The 25,250-nt window shown below is 34.3% G+C and overlaps 1 protein-coding gene and 1 pseudogene across 2 annotated transcripts; one reads left to right on the top strand and one right to left on the bottom strand.

Annotated features, from left to right (window-relative positions):
• The first annotated feature begins 3,805 nt into the window (after positions 1–3,805).
• LOC120147754 lies at positions 3,806–5,553 on the top strand (annotated as a pseudogene).
• Positions 5,554–22,336: 16,783 nt separating this feature from the next.
• LOC120147555 (putative rRNA methyltransferase YlbH) lies at positions 22,337–24,997 on the bottom strand. 2 transcript variants are annotated; one of them, XM_039160899.1, is made up of 9 exons: positions 24,719–24,997; positions 24,525–24,613; positions 24,338–24,434; positions 23,856–23,960; positions 23,581–23,685; positions 23,257–23,395; positions 22,953–23,068; positions 22,811–22,867; positions 22,337–22,448 (listed from the first exon to the last, which is right to left on the bottom strand). In XM_039160899.1, the coding sequence occupies exons 2-9, from the start codon at positions 24,560–24,562 to the stop codon at positions 22,347–22,349; spliced, it is 759 nt and encodes a 252-aa protein (XP_039016830.1). In that variant the 5' UTR covers positions 24,563–24,613; positions 24,719–24,997; the 3' UTR covers positions 22,337–22,346. The 2 variants fall into 2 exon arrangements, with proteins under 2 accessions (XP_039016830.1, XP_039016831.1); XM_039160900.1 differs by having other exon boundaries at positions 22,811–22,863.
• Positions 24,998–25,250: the final 253 nt, after the last annotated feature.

The following is a 25,250-nucleotide window of genomic DNA, read 5'->3' as shown; positions in this document are numbered from 1 at the left end:
TAATTTTTGCATATACAAGGATTCAAACTTGAAATCTTGTCAAATTACTTACCGCTTAATCCAACACCTGTTAGTATGAATTATTATTTCTAGTCTGTCGAAACGATTTTTTTCTAAAAGGTGAAAAGTGAATTTTGAAAACCACATTAATTTTTAATTTATATCTTTCAATTGATTTTAATTTAAAAACAAATGTGATTTAAAAATCTCTCGTTTCGAAAAAGTTTTGGATTTCCTTTACGATCGAAAAAAATACATTTCAAAGAGTCGCCACCAATCTTTGATTAGGTGTGTGATTGCACCCAAAATGTTTGTTATTTTTTTAAAATTAATTTTAATTAAAACAACAAATTAAGGTCTGCGTTACCAAAATCCAAGTTTGGGAGTCGGTTACGTGCGGGGAAGGATTAGCATTAAATTAAAATTACCAAGTCGTTTTAGAAAGATAAAGAATGTTCGATTATTTACAAATATCGAGACCAGATCTTAAATATATAACCTTTTCTCGATATATTTAAATAAACGAACATTTCTTTTTCTCTCGTTCCCAAATTTTAGGTGACGAATCAATTTTTTGTTTCACTTTCGGGATACACTTTTATTTAAAATCATTAAAAGCGAACCTCAAATCAGTTATGACTGCCCACTTAAACAATTTTAAATTAAAAGGGTATTACCCTTATCCAATTATGTAATATGTCGAGTTATGTAAATGAGGCTATCATGCAATTTGTGAAAAAAGTATGTCATACCAAAAATTAATTATACAAATTAAAAAACAACACCGTGACATGCAAAAAATTATATACATATGTTTTAATTAATAATCATAAACCATGCATATTTTATATTTATGACTAAAATTAAATAGCATGAAATACAAAGATCAAATTAAAAAAACAACATATTAGACTTAAAGACTAAAATGCCAATTAAACGAAATTATATGCTAAATGTGAAAACAACAAAAAAAATAACATAAACTGATAACTAAAAAGAACACTTACAAATATGAAAATCAAATTAAAAACATGGAAATTTCGATTTAGTGACTAAATTAATGAACGAAACAATGGATAACTAAATTAAAAAAGCAAAAAGATTATATTCAATCACTAAGATAGCATGAAAAAATTACGAGCCAAATGTATAAGTAAACGGAAAATAAATATACTAGCATCCATGGCTAAATTCAAATGTTCATGAAATAAGAAGACAAAATTAAAACATAAAAGATTCGGCTTTAGGACTAGAATGTATAACCTTGAAAGTTGAATGGCTCACGCTGTGGATAACCCACGAGAAATGGGTACTCTAAACACCTAAACGACGTCGCTTTATCCATGTTAATTAAACCTAAGATTTAATCCTAAAACTAAGCCTTCTTTCTGTTTGACTCAACCCCCAGCGCCGTTTCACCTCTCTTCTCAGACCCTTCTCTTATTTCTTCTCCAATTGAAAACTTTGAAGCTCTCTCACTCTCTACAATCTCTCCCTGCCTCTTTTCTTCTCGCGTCGCAACACCAAAAAAATGAGGTTCCTCACCGACCACAACCCTTGGTCGCAAATCGACCTTCAATCACTCCAATAACCACCTCTCACGACTAAGTTCTCACCAACCCTCTCCATCTCTCTACTCCAAACAGATCGTAGCCCTCGACCCCTTAATCACGACCACTACAACCGACAGTCCGGTGACCCAAACCGACAAACCCGAACCCCTTACAACTCTAGCCTCACTTCTCTTCACTTTGTTTTTCACCCCGACACCAAAGCCTAGTTCTCTCGATCGATTCCTCCTAAGCACTAACACCGATGAGTTCAACACAAGGTAAAGATCTTCACTGGTGACCCAAACCGACAAACCCGAACCCCTTACAACTCTAGCCTCACTTTCTCTTCACTTTGTTTTTCACCCGACACCAAAGCCTAGTTCTCTCGATCGATTCCTCCTAAGCACTAACACCGATTGTTCAACACAAAGGTAAAGATCTCACTCTCTCTTCTCTCTCTACTGTTTTTATTCTAACATATAAAAATACTGAAAACGAAGATTAAAATTGATACCTTGAAAACTTCTCTTTCCCGTTGTTGTATTGCTATGCACTTTGGATGATGATTGATGATTTGTTCTTGTATTTTTGTTTTGCTGCTTGAAACCTTGTTGATTAGATGGCCCTCGTTTTTCTAGTTTGCTGCTTCTTAGCAAGTTTTCAAACCTTTCGTTTTTTTTTTTCAATTGATGAATATACAAATTTTTTTTTGAATGTTCTGGAGAGAGTTTACAATACGCTCCCCTTTTCTTTTTTTCTTGTATGTCTAAAAATTCTCTATCCTCCTTCGTTTTTAGTTTCCAGTGGTTGATATCCCTCCAAAAACTGACTCTTTACAGTTTTTTAGTTGTTCAAGTAGCGTGCTCCTCTCCACTACCGATAAGGGCTCCTGATTCTTGTTAACTTCTTTCTCCCCTTTGTTAACTTCTAACCACTTTGTTTTTTAGGATTCACGCGGACTGGAATCTATTTTGCTGCTGGATTGTACTTAATTTGGGCTCCCACTGCTTTGGGCTCTTCTTTAAGCCTAGCCCCGGACAAAACCGAGCATCTACATAGTCATAGTCAAATTTTAACATGTTTGATGAATTGTTATTTCCAGTTAAAGGTCCAATTTAACATATAGTGAATAATTATAAAAAAGAAAACATATAGTTGATTAAAGATTATTCAGACCAATAAACACATTTTTTTATTGAAGTATTCAAAATTCTCCGATTAAGAATTATGGCCACTGGTATTGAGTTGAAATGTTTGCAAAGCAATATGTAGTGGACTAGTCAATCCCTCACAATAGAACACTGTACATAAAATCAGGTTGGATTTACTAATCTCACTCATTTTTTTATTAAGTCATATTTAATATTTTACTGCTGACCCATATTTTACTGTACATGTTGGAATCCTACGATTCTGTATGTAAATAAATGATTTTTTTTTTAAATTAAGGAAACGATGCTATATTTTTTGTTGTTTTAATAAATTTGTGAGAAGATTTGTAGCATTAATATAAAATGATCGATCTTTAAGCTTTAGTACTATATTTTCTTTAAAAAAATACGTATCTTTTTATTCTTGAATAGAACTGAGCTTATATTATATTTTTTTTAATATTTTACAAGGGCCAATTTGGTATTTAACCCTTTAAACAGCCATTTGCTGCTAAACAAATTAGGCTTAATTGTGCTTGAATTTTGAGAATGTGGCCAAGGACCAGTACCTCCCACTTTCACAGCATAAAAATATGATCGGAGTCCAATGAATGGAAGCAAACAATCATGGACAGATCCAAATCGCAAGAAGTTGATTGGTTTGTCTGTAAAATCAATTCCATTTGAATAAATTTAAGTACAGTGAAACCCTTAAATTAGAATTATCATCATTATTTGGTACAGTAGCGTCAAGTATTTAATTGTCAATTAATTAATATTTTCAAATAAGAAAATCTTGCTAGTCAAACAAGTTATAATCATCAGCCCAATCGCTTTCAAATTCACAAGAAAAATTCCCCTTTTTTTTTCAACACAACAAAAGCACACACAAGACAAAAAACAGTATTCAAGCTAACTGTTGAAGAAATTGTTGGGTAATTTCTCAAAGAAATTAATATTTTCAAATAAGAAAATCTTGCTAGTCAAACAAGTTATAATCATCAGCCAATCGCTTTCAAATTCACAAGAAAAATTCCCCTTTTTTTTCAACACAACAAAAAGCACACAAGACAAAAAAACAGTATTCAAGCTAACTGTGAAAGCCTTGAAGGTGTTAAGAACTCTCTAAAGACCCATGGGAAAAGCTCGTGGACTTTCAACAACAATTCAGTGGGGTTTATATGCAGATTCGTTGGAGTTACGTGCTGGAATGAACGGGAAAATCGCCTATTAAGCCTGGACTTCGTGATATGAAGCTTTCAGGACAGTTACCTCAATCTTTAGAGTATGTCGGTTTGCAGAGTTTAGATCTGTCAGCTAACAAGCTTTCTGGACGGATCCCTCCACAGATATGTTCTTGGTTACCTTATTTAGTGACACTGATTTGTCTAGCAATGATCTATCAGGTTCCATCCCTCCTGAATTATCAAACTGTGCTTATTGAATAACTTGATACTGTCAAAATAGGCTTTCAGGATCAATTCCATACCAATTATCTGGTTTAGATAGGCTGAAAAAGTTTTCAGGTGCCAAAAATGATCTCTCAGGTGCCATTCCTTCATCTTTTGAGGATTTTTGATAAGGCTGGTTTTACTGGCAACAAGGCCTTTGTGGGGTCCACTTGGAAAGTGTGGGGTTGAGTAAGAAGAATTTAGCATCATAATCGCGGCCGGGGTTTTTGGTGCTGGTTCAATGTTGTTGGGTTTTGGGTTTTGGTGGTGGCACCATTTGAGATGGATGAAGAGGAAAAAAGGGTATATTGGAGGGTTTGATGACAGTAGGTGGGCTGAGAGATTGAGGGCTCATAAGCTGACTCAGGTTTCATTGTTTCAGAAACCACTTGTCAAACTCAAGTGGCTGATCTAATGGCTGCAACAAACAATTTCAATGCTGAAAACATCTTGGTTTCAACCAGGATGGGAACTACATATAAGGTGCTTCCTGATGGATCAGCCCTTGCAATCAAGAGGTCACAGCTTGCTACTTGGTGAGAAAACAGTTCCATTGGGAGAATAGATTAGGCCAAGTTAGGCATCCAAATTTGACACCCCTTCTGGGATTTTGTGTTGTGGAGGATGAGAAGCTGCTTGTTTATAAACATATGTCCAATGGACTCTCTATACCTTGTTGCATAGCGGTGTTGGTGCCATAGATTGGCCGTCTAGGTTCAAGATCGGTTTGGGTGCAGCTAGGGGTCTAGCTTGGCTGCATCATGGGTGTCACCCTCCATTTCTGCAGCAGAACATCTGCTCCAATGTGATTCATCGATGAGGACTTCGATGCTCGGATAATGGACTTTGGATTAGCAGGGCTTATGACTTCCTCAGATGTTAACGAGACTAGTTTTATGAAATCGGATTTAGGTGAATTCGGTTATGTAGCTCCAGAGTATTCAAGCACTATGGTTGCTTCACTTAAAGGCGACGTTACGGATTCGGTGTCGTTCTTCTCGAATTGAACTAGCAAAACCACTAGAAGTCAATGCAGGTGAAGAAGGATTCAAGGGTCACTTGGTGGATTGGATTAATCATCTCTCGAACACGGGTAGAATCAATGATGCCATTGACAAAGACCTCATCGGAAAGGGCCATGATGAGGAAATGTTGCAGTTCCTCAAAATTGCAAGTAATTGTGTGGTTTCTCGGCCACAGGACAGATGGTCAATGTTCCAGGTTTATCAGTCTTTGGAAACCATGGCTGAGGAAAATGGTTTCTCAGAAATGGACGACGATTTCCCTCTGATTTTTTCCGTCCAGGATAATGAATCAATGTAGATTTGGAGTTTATGTGCAAAATGTTAATGCACATAAATGCTCAAAGGCTTTTGATAATAAGATCAATTGTTCCTTTTTATCGATATAGTAGTTGTATGTAATACAATAAAACACTCGTTGAATTGCATTTACTCCATGTTCTACAATGAAATAAATACTGATGTTTTATGATTGTTTCAACTCTTCATCTTTGGTATAGTACTTGTGTAGGATATAAATGAATCGATAGAATGAATAAAGTTATATTCCTGTTTGTTTGTTTATTTTTTAAGGTGTTAATATTTGGTTAATGTTCCTTCAAATAATCAGTATCATATTTGTATTTGTTTGTTTATTTTTAAATATATTCGTGTCCATTTGTTTAACATTCACAAATCGTGTTCATTTGTTTAACATTCACAAATCGTGTTCATTTGTTTAACATTCACAAACATATTCGTTTAATATTCATAAACATGTTTGTTTAACATTCGTTAACATATTCATTTAACATCAAACATGTTGTTTAATGTTTAACAAACGAAAATTCTCTTTTTATCCTTTCACTTGCAACCAAAGAAAAATGATGAATGACACCACTATTTCTTAAGTTCCTAGGATTTTACAATTCTAACTCCGAAGTTCACCTTATGTTTAATTTAGTCTCTACTTTCACCTATATTTAAAATGTAAAAAAATAAAAACATGAGAAACAAATAAACGAGCTTACAAATAAGTCGAAAACGAGTTTGTTTGTGAACATAAACGAACCGAGCACACTCTATTCATGTAGTTCATTTATTGAATGAATATAAAAAATTGTCTATATTCATTTATTTAACTTAATAAACGAACATTATACGAACTATTCACAAACAATTCATCGAACATTCTCTATATTCACAACCTCATACGAACTATTCACAAACAATTCATCGAACATTCTCTACATTCACAACCTCATACGTGTCCCACGTATTTATCCAATGCATATCCAAAGATGATAATATACAAGTACATGTTTTACACACTGTGTTTGTCAGATTGTAGTTATCTAAATATGTCTTAAGAATCTTACTGCATTGGTTTATCAAAAGTAAGACTTTCAAGATGATAACATACGTAAAATTAGTGCTGAAATTATTTTCGAATTATTCAGATTCTTATTTTGTTTCCATACCCTTTTTAACCTAAAAATAATTCACCAAATCCACTGAAGTTGAAGATTAAAAAATGATAAACAACTTGCCATATTTTACTGCAGAATTCAAGGGGGAAAAAGAGTTTTGAGAAGTGAGCAAACTTTAGTTATTGGCTTTTACTTTATATAGCCAGAGACACAAAAGGAAACATGAGAGAGATAATAGAAATCCAAAAATAAAAATAAAAAAAAGCTTGTAATAATATCTAGATCATTATATTAACAAAAACATCATGTACAAAGAAAAATCATCCTTCATTGGAATCTGCTTGGCCTGGTATTTCGCCATTTTTTTAAACAAAAAGGCCCTATCCATGAATCTCCTTGTCTTAAAAGAACCAAGAAAGGACAAGCAAAAATGGTGGTGGGGACACCTCCAAAAGTTCAATCGATGGATTTTCTATTATCACGACCTGATCTGCAGGGACATGTATAATTTGGAATCGTCATTCTTTATATCCACGTATTTTTAAGGTTTTGTGATTCATAAACATCTAAAGACGATGATTTAAACATGGTAGAGCACGGTGAAAATCTTATGCCAAGCATTTAATGGATTCTAAGCGTGAAACAGAGTGGACAGTAAGAAAAATAGTTTTCTTTTTCTGGGAAAATTTTGAAGTACATGGTTTATGGTCTTCTCATGAAAAATGGGAAAAAGAACATATTTAAACCAATTTCTCCAATGATGATCACCAGCAAAAAGCTCGAGTTTCATTGCCTTTGGCACCTAGACTCGACCTGGCGGTTGTCTCGACTTTGATACTCGCCTGAAACAAATAATTTCAAGGAAAAAAAATCATTTATGGGTTATAATTGAGTGCAACTGTATTGGAAATATACTTGTATTTCAAGTCCGGATAATACAGATTATGCTCTCATATATACTAATTTGAATTTCATTGTAAGGAAAGGGGACTGTGACATGCATCTTTCTTTGATATAAAGTGGGTTGCAGAGTTGGTACTTCCCCTCTGTCTTTTTTCTTTCGTTATCAAAATAAGAGAAAGATACGTTTAAAGAAGCTTTTCTAAAAGAACAACACCATCACCAGCTTTCATGCATTTGAACTGCAGATTTGATCTTTCTTCTTTTTCTTGTATTTGCATTTCTGGATTATTATATGAACCCATTTCACACTTCTTCCCCTCCCAGAAAAGAAAAGAAAAAAAACAGAAAGAAAATGTAGGCAGGTTGATATGTAGTTCATGTTATACGAGGCAAGAACAAGTACCTGTTGTGAATGGGATCGGGTCCATTAGGGACTCTTCTCTTGATGACATAATTAAAATGGAAATCCTGATGATAATTAAGCTTCCCTTTCGCAACAAATTCCCAGTGTTTGAACTCTCGAGTTGAAGAAACCATTATCGGCTTACTCCTCGCGGTTGATCGGTTCGCTACGATGCCGACGAACAATAACCAGACAACTCCCACAAGCAATGCGACTCCAAACAAAACTTCAAAGCACTACCAGTCTTCCACATAATCTTTCTGCTGTTTCACAAGTTTTCAACGAAGAATTTGCAGGCTATTAAATAGAGAACTAATAGAAAACATGTTGTGATTTAGGGGAAGGATGGGAAAGAAGAAGATCAAGTTTTGGCGGTTTATGAAGTCAATGTCATATGGCATATTTAAAGATGTGTAGAGTGAAGCAATACAGTATTTTTTCTTTTGGAATAAATTTAAAACAGAAAGTTCGTTGTCTTGCCATTGTTGCTTTATTTATCGAAATGGGCCCATGGGAGCTCTCTTTCTTTGCTTTGGTTTCGTGGATTTTCACGCAACAAGCAGCCAGACATGAGGGACCTCACTATACTATGTGTTAATATTCTTTCCATTGAACCAGAAAAGAAGCAGTTCTCAAAACCAGATAAAAAAAACAAAAGAACAAAGAAGAATCTAATCAAAGAAGTATATAGATGTAGCTATATACACACACAAAGTGTTGCTTCTTGGCAAGCTAGTAGAGACAATAAGGGCCGTTCCATTCCATTAATCAGCCATTAAAAGGATAAAATTTGAAAGCGAAAGGCATTAAAAAATTCATCAGACATGCCTATACAACATTGCTGTTTTCTTACTCTCTAAGTATCCCATTTTAGTTTCCTTATTCAGCTTTAATTAACAATTTAATGTTCTCAACCCTTCAATTTTTTTGAAATATTCATCATTTGTATAATATTAAACTGAAGTGACTATAATGTAGTATATATTCTAAAAATGGTTTAATAAATATGGGATATGATTTTCTAAGGAATATATATTCATATCTAATACTTTGACTCGTAAAAAAATATTACTTACACCTCAGTTTGAGAAATTTAAACTCTAAAATGTTGATGTATAACAGCTATTTTTTCACAAAAGAGAAGATACAACTTTCACAAAAGAAAATCACAGGGAAATAACATAGAAGCTGTTTAAGTTCATTTTAGCAAAATAAAAAGATGGTGGGCAAATGGTAACTCAAAGTTTCTGGGAATTCCCCATGAATGAATAATTAATCGGTTAATGTAACTAAAATGTTAAATACAAGCTGGCTATGTATTTGGAACATTTTGAAAGCCTTTTCTGTGTTCAGAAAATACTTCAACATATCCTTTCTACCAAGGGCTTTCTGTAGTAACATAACTCCACTTTGAAGATTAGACTTTTGAAAGTACCATTAGTAACTTTCGTCAAAGGTACATCAATTAATGGCAATGACGTCGTTTTCAGTAAGCACGAAAAATGATTTTGATTTTCTTGTCGAAGATTTACGGGACTTTCGTGTCCTATATGCGTGCTTGTGCTTACTTTTACGGGTAAATTATAATTTTTTATTGAATTTTATCCTAATTATACCGTTTTTCAATGAATTTTATTTTTTTCTCTTTTTTTCACTTATTTTACTTTAATTTTTTAATTTATTTACTTAACTTTCAAATTATTATTTTTTGTCCCTCTGAATTATTTTATTATTATTATTATTCTATGATATGGCATTTTTATCATATTAAAATATAAAATAATTTAAAAGAAATGAAATAATATTTATTATTATTAAATTTAAAAAGCTTTAAATAATCACCGCCCTTCTCTCATTGTTAACCACCGTCGACCTTCGATACCGGTATTCGTTTGATCTCAAATTGTATCAAGAGGCTCGCTTTGACGAGCTGAGTCCGAATTTAGTGGTTGTTTCACCGAAAAATATCCCAAAACATGTGAATCTCAACTGAAATATTTTGATTTCCTATTCATGGACTTCGAAGAATGTTCCGACAAAATGAAGGTTGGATTCAGACTCAGGGGGCGAGGTGAAGCGACACGTGAAATTTGTTCCTCATTTTTGATCAGATTCGAAGTATGTTCCGAAAAAATAGAGGTTGGATTCAAACTCAAGTGATTCAAAAGAAGCGGTCGATGAAATCTAGGACCAAACAACTACCAACTACGGTCGTCGACGGTAGCGTCCAACGACGGCAAACAGTGGACGACCACCATTTGATTATAATTTTATATTTTAAATTATTTTTACATAAAACAATAATAAAAAATATCACGTCATACCAAAATAATAATAAAATAATCCAGAGTGGTCAAAACAGAAATAAGTTAAAAGTTCAATGAGTAAATTAAAAAAATTAAAAATAAAATAAATTAAGGAGTAAAATTAAGTGATGAATAGTGTAGTTTACCTACTTTCATTCAGTAATACATGTCTGTGTTGGGGATAACTCTTTCAATCAGTTGAGAAATGAGATCTTAAAACAATTTTCTTTCAAATCATTTAATAAAAGTGCAAATATTAATATCAAAACACAGACTTACACTCAATACATCAAATTCGTAAATTCTTAAATTACGTCGGTATATTATAGAACAGGCCCCTGCCAGAGGATTTTTATTTACAAAATCACTCAAACGGATACCCACCAAGACAATCACTAAAGTGAGTTCATTAAATATGGCGATTTGATTAAACTGACACCTTTTCGTCGTAATATTTTCTTTCTAATATCCTTTGACCAATATTTTCTGAAGTAGCACCCTTTCGGTTGAAGTGGCACAAAGACGCATCCCCGGGGACGTGCTTTACCTGGGTTTATACTGACTGGGATGCCACACGTGTAATGCGTATCCTCGGGGACACGCTTTCACGAGGTTCTGCTGAGTCGGATGCCACGGGGTAAGGCGCGTCCCCGGGGACGCGCCTTCCATTAAATGTCATAATTGCCCATCCGTTTTTCCCCCAACTACCCCTCCTCCTTCCCTATATAAACCCCCTCAACCCCTCTCATTCTTCACACCAAAATCATCTCCTCCTCTTTTATATAACTCAAATTCTCCAACTATTTGAGTTGTAAGTTAGTATTTTTTTTAAATAGTTTTTATATTTTATAGTAATATAATTATATAAATATTATTTTTTATTAAAATAATTTTATATATTTATTATTTATTTAATTTATTAATTAATTATTTTTTGTGCTAATTATATTTTGTCTACAGTTATAATAAAGTGAAATGCTGCTGTGATTAGATGCAAACCATATCTCCAAACATTTTAGTGATATGGTAATTTTTTTTATAATTAATGTTAATATTTATTATTATTTTTAATTTAAATTTATAATGAATTTATATTAATATAAATTTTTATAATGCATATTATTTAGGAAACTGATCGTATTTTAGAGACTTTTATTAAAAACTCACGTATACCGACACCGCAACGTATTTTGCCATATTTGTCTTATGCCGGGTTCGGGTATATTGTAACAATTATTGGCGGTTGCAAACTCGAACCTGTCCTAATTTCTGCATTGATTGAGAGGTGGAGGCCCGAGACACACATTCATCTTTCATGTGGAGAGCCTACAATTACATTGGAAGATCTCTATGCATCTGGGGCTTCCCGTCGATGGGAATATTGTGTGGTATGGCGGATGGTGATTGGCAGTCAATGTGTATGGAGTATCTTGGAGCTGCTCCGCCAGAGTGGAGGTAGATTAGCTTTTTCATGGTTGAAAGCTAATTTTTAAGTTCTGAATGAAAATGCTTCAGATGATGAAGTAAAGGCATGTGCTCGGGCTTATATTCTACGAATCATTGGAGGAATATTGATGCCCGAAAAATCTCGCAACCAGATGCATTGTACGTGGTTGCGACATCTGATTGATTTTGATAAAGCTAGAAGATAGAGTTGGGGAGCTGGAAGATATAGTTGGGGCGCTACAGTTTTGGCATTTCTCTTTAGAGAAATGTGTCGTGCGACAAATTATAAGAAAACTGCTATCGGTGGATGTCTCCTGCTTCTGCAATCATGGGCTTGGTTCTGCATGCCTTTCTTATGCCCGATCGTCAATGAACCATACGTATTCCCCTTATTATTGAGGTAATTTTTGAACTAAATTTTGATTTAAATATTTTTAATTAAATAAGGTGATATTTAGTTTATATTATATTTCATAGGTGGTCGATGAAAAAAAAGAACCATAGAGATATACCTACTGAACTAGAGGAAATCTGTTTACTTATTAATACAAAAACTGGGTCTGAGATATGTTTTGAAATCTGTTTAAATATGAATATTTTAATTTAAAATGTTAGATATAATTAGAATATTATATTTATTTGAATTGTATATTTATATTTCAGTTTCAGTGGATACCTTATGCGAGCGATGAAGTAAAGGCTTGCATCCCACCCAACCTGAGTGGGTCATTAGAGGTTTTGATGTCAATTATACCTCTTATTTGTTATGCTATTATTGAGTGGCATCCAGTTGATCGTGTGCTTCGTCAGTTTGGTTGTACACAATATATTCCTAGAGCACCTAGGAATTTAGACGACGTGCATAACATCGATAGACGAGGCAAGAAAGAGGTTAATTGGGTGGTGAGACACAGAGATTGGATTGCGCTTTGGGAGAACCGGTATGCACAGTTGGCCCCTCGACAATTTTACACTGAAACTGGTCGTATGGTTACAGATAACTATATGGACTGGTTTAATGAAAATGGAAAGCTGTTTTTACTTTCGGCGGAAGCACGAGGGGTTAACATTCCTAGGTGCTGAGAGAGATATCCACTGTCTCAATATCATCATCCCCTGACTCGTGGACGGAGAGAAGGCGCTACCAGTTCTGCATCAGTCCCACCACAACATCCCTATCCACCGATGATGATGCCCAGCCCTTCAGTTCAGATGTCATCTCCTCAGGGGTATATGCCAAGCCCACCAGTTTATATGTCATCTCTTTATGGTTACATTCCTAGCCCGTCAAGTTACATGCCTAACCCGCAGGGCTTTATGACACCATATGGAGGTGCATATACGGCTATGTTTAATCATCTAATATATGGTTCATATGCATCTTATTTGGCTGGTGGTCCTTCTCCACAGACACCTTAATCTCCATCTGGATCACATACATCAATGCCAATGTTTTCACTCTTTTCTCAATTTTCTATGAGCGGTGGGATTGTTAGTAGCACTCCTCCAGGGTCGTTATTTTATACAGACCCTTCAGCGTCATCTACAACACCAGCCGAAGAAAATGTCGATGATGATGATGGTAGTGAAGATGAGGAGACTGAAGAACAAGTTCCACAAAGAAATCCTCAACGAAATAGACAACCACCGCCATGTGGAACTCATTCGAGAAGACGACATCGGTGATCCAGTTGTATTTTAATGTTATTTAAATAGTTGTATTTCATAAATTTATGTAATTTGGTTATGTTATTTAAATGTTTCATGGTTGTTAGAACAAATTTTTAATGTTATTTTTTATTCAAATTTAACATTAAATGTTTTTAATATACAAATTATAGTATTCGAAATTTAAAATTAAAATACAAATTATGGTATTCGAAATTTAACATTAAATTTAACTTAATATTCCAATTGTAATCAAAATTAAAAGTTATATTCCAATTATAGTTCACAGTGCTTAAATTGAAATTAATTTATCCATACGTATGATTTATCCTTAATATATACATTAAACAATACATTAAAACCAACTTATCACTTTATATTTATTCGTAAAAACATGTAGATGCTCATTCCATACATTTTCAATGTCACAACCAACTTATCACTTCACATTTATTCAATTTATCCATAACATTTTATCCAATATTCAAACAACCAATTGATCACTTCACATTTATTCAATTTATTCATAACATTTATCCAATTTCAAACTTCGCATAACGTTTTAATTTAAGTTATGAACTTAAATTTATCCATATGTATAATTTTATCCTTAACTTGCTGAACTTCCAAAAAGAACTTAAATTTTGGTTATAATTTACCTGATTTCACCATCCATCTATAGTTCTCCGGGGGACATGAGTGACATAATAGGGCAATGATATCATATTCTCTGACAAAATAATGGAAGGCGCGCCCCCGGGAACGCGCTTTCACCACTTTGCCAAGTCCCCTAAAAAATAATAGGTACTGACATGAATAGTTCTCTGGGGGACATGAGTGACATAATAGGACAATGATAACATATTCTCTGAAAAATAATGGAAGGCGCACCCCCGGGAACGCGCTTTCACCACTTTGCCAAGTCCCCTCAGAAATAATAGGTACTGACATGAATAGTTCTTTGGGGGACATGAGTGACATAATAGGGCAATGATAACATATTCTCTGACAAAATAATGGAAGGCGCCCCCCCGAGAACGCACTTTCACCACTTTGCCAAGTCCCCTTAGAAATAATAGGTACTAACATGAATAGTTCTAACATGAATAGTTCTCCGGGGGACAAGAGTGACATAATAGGGCAATGATAACATATTATCTGACAAAATAATGGAAGGCGCGCCCCCAGAAACACACCTTCACGTGGATAGTACCCTGGTTATAATCGCTATTATATGCAACGTATTATGAACTTTCAAAAAAAACTTCAGTTCACAAGCTTTCATATTCACAAACTCAAAATTTCTCAAAAAATTCTCTGAAAATGAGTCGTCTTTCTGCTGTTGTTTTATATGATGGAGAAATTAAGGAAGCTGAAGAGGGGGTTGTTTTTAGTCATATCATTATATCCCCTTAACCTTGAAGAGAAACATCACTCTTGAGGAGTTAATCACAAAAATTTCGTTAAAGATTTGTGTAGCTGGCCAGAGAAGATTATCTCCACTTCAGTATAAATTTCCTACTGAACTTTTTCCACTCACGTATACATCATTTTAGCTTTCCAACGATGATGATATTTCTATGATGGTTGATGCTCATATGAGGAGTTCACAATCTCTTATTGAAATGTATGCCACTTTTATTGAGGTTCGTGCTTCTCGTGGTCTCTCATATTCCTCTCACTTTGGCATTGCATATCAATTTTATTGAGGTTCGTGCTTCTCGTGGTCTCTCATATTCCTCTCACTTTGGCATTGCATATCAAGATGATCAAGTTGATAGCCCGAAGCAATTGATTTATAATGATTTCACATCATTAATGGCATATCCAACGCCATATGTTATGCCATCAAGTTCAATAGGAAGACATTCATCAGCAACTGCTTATGATCTCAACCCACGTGGCTTCACCAATAATCCATATGGCAACTCTCTACTTCAAGGGGTAGACATTCATTCTGCTAATGTTTTTGACTACTAGGAAATGACATCAAGACGACAATTCTATTACATCACACATGATACAATGGCCTCAGTTCAATGGGAGGACTCGTAAGCGGGAACTTATTTGACCTCAATATTGGATTATCGGAGAAACCTTCATCTCCACTAGAAGAACCTCTTCGACAGCTAGGTGCAGATGGTGCTGAAACGAGATTATTCGTTGAACCTGACTCACCACAGTTTAACGTACATTATGATGATGATAAGGATGACGTTCCGATAAATACAACACCAGCTGAACTTCCTGCACATATGTATGGGGTTGATTATGATGCAATGTACGAGCCTGAATTTCCAGATCTTCCTGATGTTGGCAACTATGGACTTCAGTCATCAGTCAACGACGGTGATTTATATATTGGAATGGAGTTCGCATCGAAGGAGGAAGCAATGATGGCAATAAAGAGTTACAATATGCGTAACTCAGTTTAGTCCCGAGTTGATCGATCTCCCACAGAGAAATATGTCTGCTACTACGTCCCGTATATCAAAGAGGATGAGGAAGAACAACTTATGAGAACTAACCAGATACAACAGTCCTCATACGTGTTGTGCAAGAGGTATAAACCAGGATCATCCCAACTTGGACTCCAACATTATTTGCCAAGCAATCATGCCCATTGTGAAGCAAAGCTCTCATATAGCTGTTGCAGTGTTGATTTCTGCTATACAGGCACAATATGGGTAACCGTCTCCTAAAAAAGCTTGGTTGGCAAAACAGAATGCCATTTGCAAAAACTTCATGGCAAATGGGATTCCTCTTACAACGAGCTGTCCAGTTGGTTTCATGTTGTGCAAAGACTCAATCCTGGGACAATTGTTGAGTTTGAAACTCAACATCATTACGTGAATGATCAAATGGTTCGCGATCGCTGTCAATTCTGCCGTGTCTTTTGGACTTACCCTCAGTGTATTAATGCAATCAAGTACTGTAAACCAGTTGTCCAAATTGATGGTACTTTCTTGTATGAGAAATACAAGCAAGTTTTATTATTGGTTGTGGTCCAAGATGGAAACCGCAATATTTTTCATGTTGCGTTTGCCCTCGTTCAAGGAGAAGACACTGAGTCCTGGGATTTTTTCTTAAAAATTACTTTTACATGTTATCACCAGGAACGAGTATGCATTATTCAGATCGAGGAGCCGGGATAAAAGCAGCAATGGAGTCTTTGGGTATAATGTATAGACCTCCACATGTTCAACATCGTTATTGTGTCATATTGCTGCAAACTATTACAAAAAATACAAGAAGAACGAGAACGTCAGTTAGTCGTGCGGATGGGTATGTACTTTTTTCCAATTTTTCTATCATTTCGTATTACTTACTTATATTCATATTAACTATTACATATTCCTAATGGCTTAGGTTACGAACTCTTACCTCAAAGGCTTGAGTCTATGCTACAAGAGTTGTTTGGCAAAAATAAGAAGGGGTGCGAGTACATTATGGACATCAGTAAAGAAATGTGGACAAATGCGTATGACGGGGGGGTATCGTTATGGTCATATGATAACCAACTTAGCTGAAGTAATAAATTCAACCTTAAAGGTGGCGCGTCATTTACCAGTCACGGCGTTGGTCAAAACGACTTATTTCGTTTGGGTCAACTCTTTACAAAGCTCGGTGGACAAGCTCTTACTTGGTTGCAAAACGGCCATATTTACCACCCAAGACTAATAGTTGATTTACAGAAAAAAGTGGCTTCATCAAATGGGATGTTGGTTACAAATTTTTCTCGCACCCGTGAATTATTTCATGTTACCGAAATGACATGTCGGCTGCAAGGGATTGAAGTTAACTCTTTCAGAGTTAATCTGCAAGAGAGGTGGTGCGATTGTGGTTTCTTTCAAGCACTCAAATATTCATGCTCTCATGTCATTGCAGCTTGCTCACATTCGCATTTGGACTACAAAAATTATGTTGATCCCGTATACCAACTTTCATAAGTATTCAAGGTATATGAATTTGAGTTTCCTCCCATATGAAACGAAAGATACCCAGATGAGATTCAAACTTGGCTTACAATTGTACCAGATTCATTGCTATTGAGGGACTCAAGTCGTCCAAAATATACTAGAATACAGTGTGATATGGATATTCGAGAGAAGTCAACAGAACAAAAACGATGTGGGCATTGTAGAAACATCGGGCACAATAGAAAAAATGTCCAACTCTGTTATCACATAACCGTTAATCCTTATGTAATTAATATTATATTTAAATGAATGTTTGTTTCTAATTTAAATGTAATTGCATTTTCTATAATTCTCAATGTATGTACCTAAATAATTTTTTTTTTTTTAAAATTATTTTATGATATTATTAATATAATAATTAATATTATTTATTATAAAAAATTAATTATTAATTTTAAAATATTATAATAATTCCTCCTTCTAAGTAGAGAAAAATATTAAATTAAACAAATTAAAAGTTATAAAAAAGTTATGTATACGATGACACATTTCATGTTCTGATTGGAGGATTAAATTTATTAAATTAAATTAAAAGTAAGACTAAATTGATAAAATATGTAAGTATTGAAGATTAAATGTGTAATTGTACTAATTTTATTAACTTATGCATCAATATTTTCGTTAAATATGATAAAAGATGACTAGATTAATAACATTTAGATAATTAAGTGATAAAATTAATAGATCGATAATCAAAATATAAAAAAATAGATATATAACCATACGTGTAATATTATAATTTCATACATTTTTCCTATAACTACAATAAGATCAAAGCTGATTTTCATCTATTGTTCCATCCGATTAATGTCGCGTGAAATGGGTGAATGCCAAAGTCTTTGAAATATATAACATTAAAACCTAAATTCACTCCACCTTTAACACACATTTAAAAAATACATTCGATAATTCTTAAATTATAACCGAAACACTTTACATAATATATTAATAATTTATAACAATAAAAAAAAATCTTATTATAAAAAAATACCAGCGTGGCATCCGACTCAGCAGAACCAATATAAAACGTATCCCCGGGGATACGCCTTACACGCGCGTCCTCGGGGATGCGCCTTTGTGCTATCTCAGTCGAAAGGGTTCTATTTCGAGAAATATTGGTAAAAGGGTATTAGAAAGGTAAAATTTCAACGAAAATATGTCAGTTTAGTCAAATCGTCATAAAATATAAATCTAATTAATTAAAAAAAAAACCCACCACATTTGGGAAAGAAATGTTTGATTAATATAAAGAACATTAGCTTCCCAAAACATGGTTTAATGGCAGCAATGCTTTAAGCAGATTAGACGTCTTGACTGTCCACTATTTTGCTCCCTTCAAAAAATCATCTTCCTTTTATAAAAAAAAAAATCAACATAAAAGGAAAAGGGAAAGAAGAGCATACCACCTTTTAACTGGATCCCATGTTTCTTGGTCTTGATGTGAGTTTTGAATAAAATTGTGTCAAATACAAATACGTTCAAATTCTACAATTTTTCATACTAATGGACAGACTGTTAAACGACCATATCTATATACTGTTAAACGACCATATCTATATTCCTATGTTCGAAGATGTGCTGGACATAAATATTTTTTAAAAAAAAACAGGGCTATACAGTGGATCACTCTTTCCCTGTTGAATGAAAATGGCTTCTATTTATGGAATACATGCTGAAGGGACCAACAGATTGTAGGTTCAAAAATAATACGTGCTTTAACAAAGCTCCTCAGTAGGGTTGCACATAATTCGGATTTCAATCCGATCCGGATCGGTTTTTATCCGATCCGGTTTTTTCCCATAGAAAAAAAATCGGTTTATAAAATAACCGGTTCGGTTTCTAACCGGTTTGGAGGGCCGGATATCCTAACCGGTGTAACCGGTTTCGGTTTTAAAAAACTGGTTTTTTTAAAAACCAGTTATAAAAAAAACCGATTTTAATATTCCAGATTGCTCATAGGGAACCGATTCCCCCCCAAGGGGGTACCGATTCCTCACTGAATGGTTTGGCTCCGAGATTTCCAGAATGCTCGGAGGGAACCGATTCCCCCATAGGGGTACCTATTCCCCCCTATTCAACGGTCGAAATATTTGAATTTTACACTTAGGGAACCGATTCCCTATGAGAGGGTACCGATTCCCCCACGCTCTAAGCATTTTTATTAAATGTTTTCACACTTAAACGGCTATATATCTTCATTAATTTTTCCTTAAAAATTTACTTTGACATGTTATCACCAGGGAACGAGTATGCATTATTTTAGACCGATGAGCCGGGATAAAAGCAGCAATGGAGTCTTTGGGTACAATGTATAGACCTCCACATGTTACATCGTTATTGTGTCCGTCATATTGCTGCAAACTATTACGAAAAATACAAGAAGAACGATGAACGTCAGTTAGTCGTGCGGATGAGTAGTTACTTTTTTCCAATTTTTCTATCATTTTCGTATTACTTACTTATACTTCATATTAACTATTACATATTCCTAATGGCTTAGGTTATGAACTCTTACCTAAAAGGCTTGAGTCTATGCTACAAGAGTTGTTTGGCAAAAATAAGAAGGGGTGCGAGTACATTATGGACATCAGCAAAGAAATGTGGACAAATGCGTATGACGGGGGGGTATCGTTATGGTCATATGATAACCAACTTAGCTGAAGTAATAATTCAACCTTAAAGGGGGCGCGTCATTTACCAGTCACGGCGTTGGTCAAAACGACTTATTTTCGTTTGGGTCAACTCTTTACAAAGCTCGGTGGACAAGCTCTTACTTGGTTGCAAAACGGCCATATTTACCACCCAAGACTAATAGCTGATTTACAGAAAAAAATGGCTTCATCAAATGGGATGTTGGTTACAAATTTTTCTCGCACCCGTGAATTGTTTCATGTTACCGAAATGACACATCCGCTGCAAGGGATTGAAGTTAACTCTTTCAGAGTAATCTGCAAGAGAGGTGGTACGATTGTGGTTTCTTTCAAGCACTCAAATATTCATGCTCTCATGTCATTGCAGCTTGCTCAAATTCGCATTTGGACTACAAAAATTATGTTGATCCCGTATACCAACTTCATAAGTATTCAAGGTATATGAATTTGAGTTTCATCCCATATGAAACGAAATATACCCAGATGAGATTCAAACTTGGCTTACAATTGTACCAGATTCATTGCTATTGAGGGACTCAAGTCGTCCAAAATATACTAGAATACAATGTGATATGGATATTCGAGAGAAGTCAACAGAACAAAAACGATGTGGGCATTGTAGAAACATCGGGCACAATAGAAAAAAATGTTCAACTCTGTTATCATCACATAACCGTTAATCCTTATGTAATTAATATATATTTAAATGAATGTTTTTGTTTCTAATATTTAAATGTATTGCATTTTCTATAATTTCTCAATGTATGTACACCTAAATAATTTTTTTAAATTTTTTTTAAAATTATTTTATGATATTTATTTAATATATAATTAATATTATTATTATAAAAAATTAATTATTAATTTTAAAATATTTAATAATTCCTCCTTCTAAGTAGAGAAAAATATTAAATTAAACAAATTAAAGTTATAAAAAGTTGTGTATACGATGACACATTCATGTTCTGATTGGAGGATTAAATTTATTAAATTAAATTAAAAGTAAGAATAAATTGATAAAATATGTAAGTATTGAAGATTAAATGTGTAATTGTACTAATTTTATTAACTTATGCATCATATTTTCATTAATATTGATAAAAGATGACTAGATTAATAACATTTAGATAATTAAGTGATAAAATTAATAGATCGATAATCAAAATATAAAAATAATAGATATATAACCATACGTGTAATATTATAATTTCATACATTTTTCCTATAACTACAATAAGATCAAAGCTGATTTTCATCTATTGTTCCATCCGATAATGTCGCGTGGAATGGGTGAATGCCAAAGTCTGAAATATATAACACTAAAACCTAAATTCACTCCACCTTTAACACACATTTAAAAATACATTCGATAATTCTTAAATTATAACCGAAACACTTTACATAATATATTAATAATTTATAATAACAATAAAAATAAAATCTTTATTATTAAAAAAAATACCAACGTGGCATCCGACTCAGCAGAACCAATAAAACGTATCCCGAGGATACGCCTTACACGCGCGTCCCCGGGGATGCGCCTTTGTGCTATCTCAGTCGAAAGGGTTCTATTTCGAGAAATATTAGTAAAAGGGTATTAGAAAGGTAGAATTTCAACGAAAAGATGTCAGTTTAGTCAAATCGTCATAAAATATAAATCTAATTAATTAAAAAAAACCCACCACATTTGGGAAAGAAATGTTTGATTAATATAAAGAACATTAGCTTCCCAAAACATGGTTTAATGGCAGCAATGCTTAAGCAGATTAGACGTCTTGACTGTCCACTATTTTGCTCCCTTCAAAAAATCATCTTCCTTTTATAAAAGATAATCAAATCAACATAAAAGGAAAAGGTAAAGAAGAGCATACCACCTTTTAACTGGATCCCATGTTTCTTGGTCTTCATGTGAGTTTTGAATAAAATTGTGTCAAATACAAATACGTTCAACTTCTACAATTTTTCATACTAATGGAGAGACTGTTAAACGACCATATCTATTCCTATGTTCGAAGATGTGCTGGACATAAATATTTAAAAAAAAAAAAAAACAGGGCTATACAGTGGATCACTCTTTCCCTGTTGAATGAAAATGGCTTCTATTTATGGGATCCATGCTGAAGGGACCAACAGATTGTAGGTTCAAAAATAATACGTGCTTTAACAAAGCTCCTCAGCATTGAAAATGAACATGTAGGGTTAGTTGAGATGCTTTGGATCTGCTTTTAATGTAAGCAATACAAATAATCCACATGCATTCGCTGGCATTTTGACAAATGATGGCATTGGTTTCACAGAAACCTGCCTTGAACACTCAAGATACATCTGGTTTCAGAACACTTGAAGTCGATGATAATTGAAAGATGCTCCACATTTGACTTGTAAACTTGTAGTTAAAACTTTCTATGTTGTATTCTGAAGGGTCTTATCAGACTTTCTTTTCTTCTGTGCCCATTTGGGTCCATATATTGCTAAATGTGTCCGACCAAATCTTCGATCCTTAATCTGCATTATATATGACAAATCAATACAACAAGACCTGCTATGTCGGGCTTTCAATCACGTTGCCATGCTAAAATCAGTATTACTAGTTTCAAAATCATTAATAGCATATGTCTCCACTCTAGCGGGCAGGAATAAGAAATCCAACAGGAAAGACAAAATCGTAAAGAGCATGAGTCTATAACCATAAGGCGCTTCAATATATGAAGCTTCATATAGCTCCACACTCCTATACTTAGTGAAAGGTTGACACCTTTGAATGAAGTGTATTTCAATTTTTCAAGAATAATATCAGAACAGATTTTCATTAACTTTGTTTCTTACAGGAAGATTGACGCAAAATAACGAACAAGTAACGGATATACCTTTACAAGGCATCCACAGGAATCCAGCATGTCCGTCCTCAATGGATATTCCACTACCTGGAACACAAAAAAATATTGAGAAAAGAAGGGAATGGTGTTCATCTAAACCCATTATTTGAATAAACAACATATAGCCACTCACAATAAAGGTGTCTTCGCCAACAATAGCTGACTTGGAAATTTGAGCCATTAGTGTTCCATAATCAACTTGTGTGTATGGAGGTGTTACACTGATGTAATCAAATGGTCCATTACCACCTATACACAATCAAACATTTCTGACGTTGGAAAAGAAAGAAAATCGCTGAAAATTAGAAAGTATCAAATAGTCCATTCTTGGATTTGTTCTCCACTCTATGTTACAAAGTTTGATTTGCAAATTTATTAATCACGCTGAAATTCTAATTACCTAGATTCAACATAATAAATCGAAGAAGAAAAAACACCTACAAATCGGTCTGCTTGTTCTAAGAAAGTTTCAACACGAACGGGATGTATAACTGAGACATCAAGAAACCCAGTCCATTTCAGGTTTGGTCGCAGAACATTTGAAATAATCCAAGGATCCATCTCAACAAAATGCACCTATAAAACCACAAATCAAGCAGTTTACTGGGAAAATAAACCACATCTCATTACAAATACTGTAGGAGATTCTTAATCCCAATAAAAAATGCCAAATTACTGCTCAAGTCTTTTTCAGGCTTTATCAGCTTAGAAATCATTGCTAACAGTGTGACAAGATAAAGAGCAATAAGTAAAAATTACACCTCAGAACATCCTCGGCTGATAGCTTCAATACCAACAGAGCCTGTACCACTGTAAAGGTCTAACCACCGACCCGGGCGTAAAGAGGCAGGACATCCATCAGCTGCCTAAATTATAGTAGAATAAATCATTCTTGAAGAATATAGCATAAAACCCTAAAAATCCCTAGAATCTAAGTTATACTAATCATACCGAACGAAGAAGCAAAAGCATTGGAAAATTGGAATTTGGAACAACTTCAGCTTAGGATTAGGAGGTTACAAAGAAGATATGCGACCTGCAGTATATCGAAGGCGGCACCTTTTACAACTTCCATCATTGGTCTGACATCCATACCTTTAGGTGAAAGCAACTTCTTTCTTTTAGCCTTTCCACCAAGAACCTACAGCGTTCAATATGCTTGCTTTAATTAACTACCATGAATAAGTCCAACTAAAACTGAACAAGCAAACAATTATATAAACATGTTGAGCCTATAAACTAGCTTAAACTGGCACACCATTTTTCACACTCAAATTCAATAAGAAATCCTTTAGAACCATAAAAACAGACTTGACTGCTCCTCAAATGATGGCAGTCATGTTCAAGTCCTCAAACAGCATCAAATAACCAACATACATAACCATTTGTCTAATGCCTTTGTGCCAAAGAAAGATATTTTATTTTCTGCAATTGTAGAATAACATAAAAACCCTGTTTTCATCCTTTACAAAAATCAAAATGAAATCATGATTAAAAACAATGGCATGAAATTGGTACCTGAAGCAACTTGTGAGTGGTTCTAGGGGGCTTAGCTTCCTCCTCTGCTACTATTTCATTTCCTTTCCTTTCTTTTTCCCTTCCTTGTTCTTTTATTCTAAAAAACCCAATTAGAAGAAAAAAAATCTTTAAAACAATTAATCAAACATTCAAAACCCCAATAGAACAAAGAGGGAAAAGAATCCACCTTTTCCTCAGACAAATACTCATTGGGATCAAAACCATATCTTTCACGCAGAACTCTCTTGTCTTCAGCTGTCAAACCACTTCCTGATTCTGCAAAAAAAAATACACAAACACGCATGAAAGTCAAGTTCTGCGGTGAAAAGAAGGGAACTAAAGACAGAATTGATGATAAAAAGAAAGTGGGTTTTGCTTAGCTGTAAGAAAAGAGGATAATGGAGGAGCCCTTTTTGGTGTTGGTGGGTTCGGAGGAGATGTTGAAGGTAAGAGGATTTGCAGTTAAAAAAGAGAGCTTTTTGTTGGTGTCGTTGTTGTTAGAGTAGAAGTTGAAGTGTAAAGGAGAGAGAATTTGTGTGGATGAAACAGCCATTTCGTTTTTGGAGTTTGAGTTTTCGGTTTCAATGGTTACGGAGTGAAGACAGGGACCATGGCTCCTTGGGGATAAGCAAGGCTTTCCAAAAAAAATCCTGGGAAATCGTTGCAATTGTTGGATTCTTTCTTAGCAAATGGATAGTGATTAAAATACCTAAAACTAGTGTAATGGAAATATGTTCGGCTCAGATTTATTTAGGGTAAATTTAATATTTAGTCATCTACTGATTTATATACTTTCGTTTTAGTCACCCAATTACTTTTTAAAAAATCATAACTAGCTAGCATTACGTTTTGGTTACTCAGGTTATTTTTTTCATGCAATCTAATCTTAAAACCATGTTACTCCCTTTCATTG

The sequence above is a fragment of the Hibiscus syriacus genome, unplaced genomic scaffold (genome assembly GCF_006381635.1).
Source record: "Hibiscus syriacus cultivar Baekdansim isolate YM2019G1 unplaced genomic scaffold, ASM638163v2 tig00110940_pilon, whole genome shotgun sequence".
Classification (NCBI taxonomy): domain Eukaryota; kingdom Viridiplantae; phylum Streptophyta; class Magnoliopsida; order Malvales; family Malvaceae; genus Hibiscus; species Hibiscus syriacus.
The sequence above is the reverse complement of the archived record's forward strand: the minus strand, read 5'-3'. Positions and strand labels throughout refer to the sequence as shown.

What these genes read in the sequence shown, in the direction of transcription:
- LOC120147555 (XM_039160899.1), bottom strand. Translation starts at nt 24,562, where the DNA reads ATGGTTTTGATCCCAATGAGTATTTGTCTGAGGAAAAG. An exon ending in CCGCCTTCGATATACTGCAG is followed by an intron (nt 23,686 to 23,855) that starts GTCGCATATCTT and finishes ACTATAATTTAG; the next exon opens with GCAGCTGATGGATGTCCTGC. An exon ending in CCTGTGGATGCCTTGTAAAG is followed by an intron (nt 22,449 to 22,810) that starts GTATATCCGTTA and finishes TATATAATGCAG; the next exon opens with ATTAAGGATCGAAGATTTGG.